Below are 6716 nucleotides of genomic sequence, written 5' to 3'. Positions count from 1 at the left end.
TTTATTTTACACTACAGGAATTATCCTGGCATGATTATCTGTAAGCTTTGCTACTGATGCAGAATGTAATTTTTTTTTCTCTCACTTTCTTGGATTAAAGATCTTGTTCACAGTTCACATAATTTAATGATCTTGTGCATAACTGAATATATTTGTAAGGTGAAATAAGCTGATATTTTTCTTTTCCTGACAGTCCATGCCACCCTCCCACATGCAGCAGATGCCTCCTCCTCCCCAGCACATGCCTATGCACGTCCCATTTTCCCAGGGGGCTCCCAGTATGATCTCCGCTCTCAATGACGGTCCAGTGGACCGCCGCGTCATTACAGTTCCACCAAACAGGGATAAGTATTCAGGAAGACCCCCGGCACCCAAGACCCGCCCTCCCAGCTCCAGCGAGAGCAGCCGCAGTGGCTTTGGCCGTAACGATGACCGTGGGGCACCAGGCGGGCGGCGTTACCCCTCTCCAACCAGATCTAGAGGAATTCCCCGGAGCTACAGCGAGGAATCCCTGGACGGGAGAGGTCACTATAGATCGAAGCCGGGCATGAATCGCCCTCGCTCCCGTTCCAGGGATGATTTGTTTGATAGCAGGTCCAGAGGGGACTACTCTCCTCCAGCAGGAAGACGCTCCAGGGGATCGTGGGGCTCTGATGATGACTCCAGCAGCAGGAGAGGAGCAGCAGGGGGTAGAAGAGGAGGAGCAGGAGGAGGAGGACTCTGGGTTGACAAACCTCCCAAGTACACAGAATACGAGCCAGGACAGAAACCAGGACCACGGAGGAATGAGTACTCTGTAAGGCACTCATTGTTTAAGTAAACACAGAAATGATCAAAATAGACAGGATGAAATGTTTGATTTGCCCGCATCACTTCTGAAGTGAATCTAAAGTCGTTTTCTCCTTCACAGGACAAAAGTTCCCGGAGCGCCACCAGTGTTGTCATCTAAGCTGTCCGGCAGGGAAACCATTTCTGACCTCTCAGCAAACGTGCACAACTCATTTGCCTTTTCTGGCTGTGGGTAAACTCTTAAAGGATGACACAACAGTTTTTTTTATTTTTATTTTATTTTTTTTGCCTAATTAGATGGAAAGAAGATGGAAATCTATTTGAAAGACTCAGTGAAGCCTGTAAATTGTGAAATGCTGCGAGCTTCTAATGGTTTCCTTTGTTTAATATTCTGAGTAACACTCCCCTCTGCTGGTTTGTTTGTGTGCTTAAAAAACTGAGGTAGCATCAAAGTCACAGCTTAATGTCACATAAACCTCAGGTTGGATGTTTGTGCAGCAGCACAGGCAATTCCTGGTGGTAATAAGATAATAAATGCTTTTGCAATTGCAATCAGGGCCAGTAAACTGCAGCTGTTACATTACACCTATTTGTACCCTTAATAATATGAAAAGACCTTTGTCCATGTTATGCTTAAATTTGTAAGTGTTGTAAATAAGTGTATTTTCACATCTGCTGGGCATCTTATAGTGAGTGCAATGAATATATATTTTTTAAGGTTTTGAGGGTGCCACAAAAAGCAGTCTGGGTTATTTTGAACATGTTTGTAAATTTTTGTGCAGGCAATAAATTACATATTTGCACTTAGTGCTCACTTGAAAAAAAAAAGAAAAAAGACTGTGTGTAAATAAGTGATGATTTTCAGTGATGTAGGACACACTCCAAACTTTTTTTTTCTTTTTTATAGTTGCACATTCTGAACATATAGTTGCCCTCGATTTCTCTGTTGCTTAAAATCATGTACAGTTGGTTTGAATTTATTAATAAACTCTATAACTTTTAGGTATCATTGTTCTCCGTCTTGAAACTTAACAGTTGAAGAAAAATATACTGTCCCTGTGACTGTGTTGTTCTTGGTTGAAGGTAAGGGATGTATTCTACATACGTTTTGAATCATTTGTGATAAATAATAGATGCCATCACATCACCCCCCCTAGAATAATGTAAAATTGTTCCCACATATATCATTTACATAAAGGTACAAAATCTTAAGTGGCATTGTGATAAAAATTGTCTTGTTTTTGGCTCGAATCTATAGATCTGTCTTGTATAAAATTACATCACCCTGTCCGTGACTTAATCACCACATTGTCTAAAACTGGCATGAATAAATATTCAGCTTCATGAAATCGGCTTTAATTTCAGTTTGAAATAAACACTCCACTAACAAAACAATCACTATTTTTCCCTGTAAACACAAAAACATTGCATATAAAATCAAATGGCATGATTGGTTCAAGTTTTTTTTTTTTTTTCTCTCTTCAGCTAGTAAATTTCAACTTCACCCACTGAGATATATCAGAAAAGGACTGCACAAAACGACACAAATGATAAAACGGGAACATTTAAAGAAAGTTTTAACAATCAATATTTTCTAACTTGTTCCTACAATGCCACAGCAGTCACGCAAAGAGGTAAATGTAGTGTGGATAAGTTTAAGAATCCCTGAAATGCAAATTAAATCCTATATTTTTTATATTCATTTATTTTTACCAGAACGACTCTACAGTTGTGCAGTTCCGTCTTCCCTTTATCTGCTTTCATGGATATGATGCCGTGTGCACTAATGAGTAGCTGACTTCAGCGTGTCTCAGTTGACAGATGAATTATTGTCTGTCTTATTTATTTTTCTGCCGCTACGTATCGTTTTCCATATCTGTGGCTTCATGGATCAGAGGAAAAACAGTTTTAACTTCAAGTGCTCCTGAGCTCGGTAAACCAGAACAATATTGCGTTGATAAGTGTACAAGCAATAAACCTGATGTGGCGTTTGCGCTTTCCTTTGATCTCCAGCTCATAACTCTTATCTGTCAAACTGTGCCTGAACTGCGACTGTGCAGATGTAGCTTTCTGGAGTTGTGATGCGTCAGCTGTGACTGAGCCTGTTCATTTTGCCCACTCATTTATCTGGACAGCTTTAAGCCGCTTCTTTCTGTTTTTCCGTTTTGTTGTTGCGCCATGTGGTCCGTACATAAATACTGCTCTTTGAGAAAGCCTCTCTGAGCCTCCAAGTACTTTCCCTCAGGTTTGCATGTGTGAACTTTTGACTGATTCGCGTACAAAGGAAACCCAGTTCAGCTTGCTTTTCCTCAAATGCCAGTCTTAGTAAAAAAAATAAAAATAAAAAAAAGCAATTTAACAACCTTTATGTTGGATTTTACAGTTAGTGGTGCACTAGAGTATTATGTGTTAAGCTCAAGGCCCGGGGGCCAAATCGGCCCACCATAACTTTTTTATGTGGCCCTCATAAAATAGGAAATAGGTCTTTAAATATGTAACAGCTGCATAGAGAAATGCTACTTTGTCAGCCAAATCAAAGTAGATTTTGTCTGCGTAGTGCCAAATACATTAAAAGATGCTCAGTACTATTTCATTTTAAGAAGTACCACATACGTATATTGTGTTTTATGGGTTATTTTTCTACAAAAAAAAAAAAAAAAAAAACATATGTTGAGCTACATTTGTGAATGGACATATTCTCAATAAACATCAACGCTGGTTGCAAATCAAGAAGTAAAACTAAGTGAACATCTTTAGTCGAAATAATTCACTTTTCCAGAAGAGCTGAGCCAAATGATTCGGATCCCGGAAAAGAACCGGCCGAGGCTCTCGTCACAGCCACCGTGCAGCGGGTAGCTCTTCAGAGTCGCGTTTGGATGACGACGCTAGCAGAGGAGGTGCTGCTTTGCCACGTCGGTCTCTGTGCAGCGCACTTACACTGTTGCTCCTCCAGCCCAGCACTAACTTCTAGAGCCGATTTATGTTTCCAGAGGAGGAGAGAGCGACCCCCCAGCGTCGCCGTTGCCGTTGTAAGTCGTCGCCACGCCCGCATAGTGTTGGATATTGAAGCTGGAAGGTGGAGAAATGCCCGTTGCTGTCTGGACTCGTCACACAACTGACTGATGCATCCTCGCTCGGCTCAGTTCAGCCCTCCGCATGTTGTCGATGTTGTGTGAGTAGACCTAGCTTTTAAATTCTCCTCATTTATTCCAACAGACTAAACAGGCTAGCAGCTTCACGTGTGTGTCTTTTATAAGGCGAGCTTTATAAAGTGTTCTCGCAAGTTTTCGTGGGGGTTGGGGGGTGGGGGGGAATGAACAACGCTGCCTTATGCCATGATTCACGCAAGCAGCTTTAGTGCATGTCTTAGCAAGTCAGTGGCCATAAAACACCTCATAGCAAAATGTTCCTTCGAGGAAGAAAAACAGCAGAGTCCAACAAGTGCATGTTCAGGACTTCTTCATCTCCAAAAGCCACTTGGAAGCCCAAAAAGAGAGACGCGCTGTTGCATCACGAAGACCGAATCATTGTCTGTAGTCAACAGTTCCTGTTTTCACTTTTGACTTACAGCTGTAGTTTAGGTCCCTTGTGGTGTGTTTGCGTGCATGCTAACGTCTGTTTCCTGTTTGTAGATGCAGCTCAAACAACCTAATACTGCTGCTACGCGTTCAGCGAGCCTCATTATCAGCATCTCCATCATTTTTCATAAAGCACATCAGCATAAAGGAGATGTTGGTTCAGCCAAAGGCTGGATGCTGTCAGCCTCTGCTTTGTGTTACAACGGCAAGGAAAACTGACTTGATTAAAGTAATAAAATAAAATAAAATAAAAAACATGATAGGGATAAAAAAATGCACAAAACACACAATGTAGTCCCTTTTATGTGACGTTTAAATCGGGTCCTACAGATTATGTTTTGGTTGAGCTTGTATTCGCAGCTTGTTTTAACGTAGGGATTCAAATGTCTTGTTTTAGGCACTAGCTTTTTGTCGACCAGAAAACAATGCTATGGATCTCAAACTTTTATTTTAAAAGTAATAAATACCACTACTACTACAGCTTAAGTGGCATTGCATAATTGGTTGAAGGAACTAGTGTGTGTGTGTGTGTGTTTGTTTTATTTATTTATTTATTTTTTTTAAGTTGACATCTCAAAACTTGAAACATTGACAGAAATTTTCTAGGTGACAAAATTCCAAGTGCGAAAATCAGAGGTTCAACATCGAAATCCAGTACGGCCTCCTTGTATGTAAAACTTGGTGATTAGGGCTTCACAATATTAGAAAAATGTGCGATAATGTTGATTATTGTTGCGATGACAATTTTACCCTGAGATGGATAAAAAAGTGTTTGGCTTTCAGTTCACAGCAAACAGACCGGAGACTCTTCTGTTCAACTGCTAGAAATAATAATTAAAATATTTCTATCCCAGTGATTTTTTAAAAAATTTTAATTGAAAAAAGTGGGAAGTTCTGGCTAACACCTATATTTTCTGAATGACTTGACCACTGCCACCTCTCTGCCTTCTAAAACGCTTTACGCTGCATTTAACAGCCACCGCACCACACATGTTACAGGCACCAACAGCCTGAGTGCATGGTGTTTAAATGATTAGCTACCATTTATTGCAGCCCGGGCAGACCTTAACTGTGCATATTGTGTGATTAAATGAGGAAAAAAAAAAAAAAAAAAAGATTTATTTGTCTTGGTCACACTCTGAATATTATACAATCTCCTCAGTGAGCATGTTGCTACAGAGTTTAAAAATACAAAATGCAGAAAAAGTTCATTGCTAGTTTGCATTGCTCCGAAGCAGCCGAGGAAAACAATTCGCAGGTCCTGCTAGTTTTTGAATTTCACACTGAAATTGGGACTTCAGAGGGAATTTGGACTCAACTAAGGCAACCGCCACTATTTGTACATCATACGCTCAGATTTACCTGGAAATTACCAGCAAAATGTTCTTATTAGTTCTGCTACAGGTAATCTAAAATAAATAGATAGAATATACTTTATTGATCCCCGAGGGGAAATTGCTTATTTGTTGATAAGGTTCTCCATCTAACTATTAAATATTAATGATACTCATATGCTTCCCAATGTTCACATATTTTGAGATGCGTTGTCAACAACTTTCCTCTTGAGTTTCTGACGCATAAATTTGGGATGTTTTACTGGTTGTCAGTCACAGGTACAATCGGTTGCCTGAGAAAGGGCAAGTCTGCTTAGTGGAAATACTTCAGAGGTAAAATAGAGGAAGAAACAAGTTATGAATGATCTCCTACGTCTGTTTTTCTTCGTCTTAAATCCTTAGTGGAAAAACGACGACAGTAAATATATTAAGATTCAATTTAGATGAACTCATTCAAATATGAGCAAAGAGGATTTATTTTTACACACTGTATTTTTTTAACTTGGGCAGCGTTTCAGAGATCAGGCATACAGTTTTGTAGTTTTGCTTTTTTTTTTATTTTTAACATGGACATAATATAAATCTTTTTGCCATTAATAGAAACTGTCAATTATTATTATTTTTTATTATGTGAGTTAATTTTGCTTTCGCTGGAGCTTTTAAATTTGGTTTGGAAGAAACACTTTTCATTAAAAGTTAATTAAGATAAGTAATAAGTCCCCATCAATTGTGATGTAGGGATACACAGTTCATTGTTTTAATAAAGTGTCACGTTTGGTGCCAAAGAGGCTGAAAAATACTTGAGGCAGCTTCTGAACTTTGCAGTATTTTAATAACCTGCAGACTTTCCAAAAAGTGTTAAAGTGCCGGCGTAATTGTCGTCTATGTTCCAGTCAGACATTGCTTGCTTTATAAAAGCAGCACATTACTGATTAATATACCTGTAACTTTTCTACTGTAATAAAGCCTTTTTTTTTTTTTTTTTTTTTTTTTTTTTTTTTTACTTTTTTTTTTT

At 39.1% G+C, this 6716-nt stretch overlaps 2 protein-coding genes across 2 annotated transcripts in view; both read left to right on the top strand.

Annotated features, from left to right (window-relative positions):
• Positions 1-1997, top strand: part of ildr1a (immunoglobulin-like domain containing receptor 1a) — a 37929-nt gene extending 35932 nt beyond the window's left edge. The window contains exons 8-9 of the mRNA XM_015047572.1: positions 194-796; positions 911-1997. Of these exons, the coding sequence (XP_014903058.1) occupies positions 194-796; positions 911-949 (642 nt within the window). The 3' untranslated portion in view covers positions 950-1997. The remainder of the gene's footprint in view (positions 1-193; positions 797-910) is intronic.
• Positions 1998-3649: 1652 nt separating this feature from the next.
• Positions 3650-6716, top strand: part of tmem39a (transmembrane protein 39A) — a 19154-nt gene continuing 16087 nt past the window's right edge. Inside the window, exon 1 of the mRNA XM_015047567.1 lies at positions 3650-3961. The gene's annotated coding sequence lies outside the window, so the exon portion shown is untranslated. The remainder of the gene's footprint in view (positions 3962-6716) is intronic.

Source organism: Poecilia latipinna, unplaced genomic scaffold (genome assembly GCF_001443285.1).
Source record: "Poecilia latipinna isolate Pla-1442-1.1 unplaced genomic scaffold, P_latipinna-1.0 Scaffold833, whole genome shotgun sequence".
NCBI lineage: Eukaryota > Metazoa > Chordata > Actinopteri > Cyprinodontiformes > Poeciliidae > Poecilia > Poecilia latipinna.
Note: the sequence above shows the minus strand (reverse complement) of the source record. Positions and strands in the feature narration are given on the sequence as shown.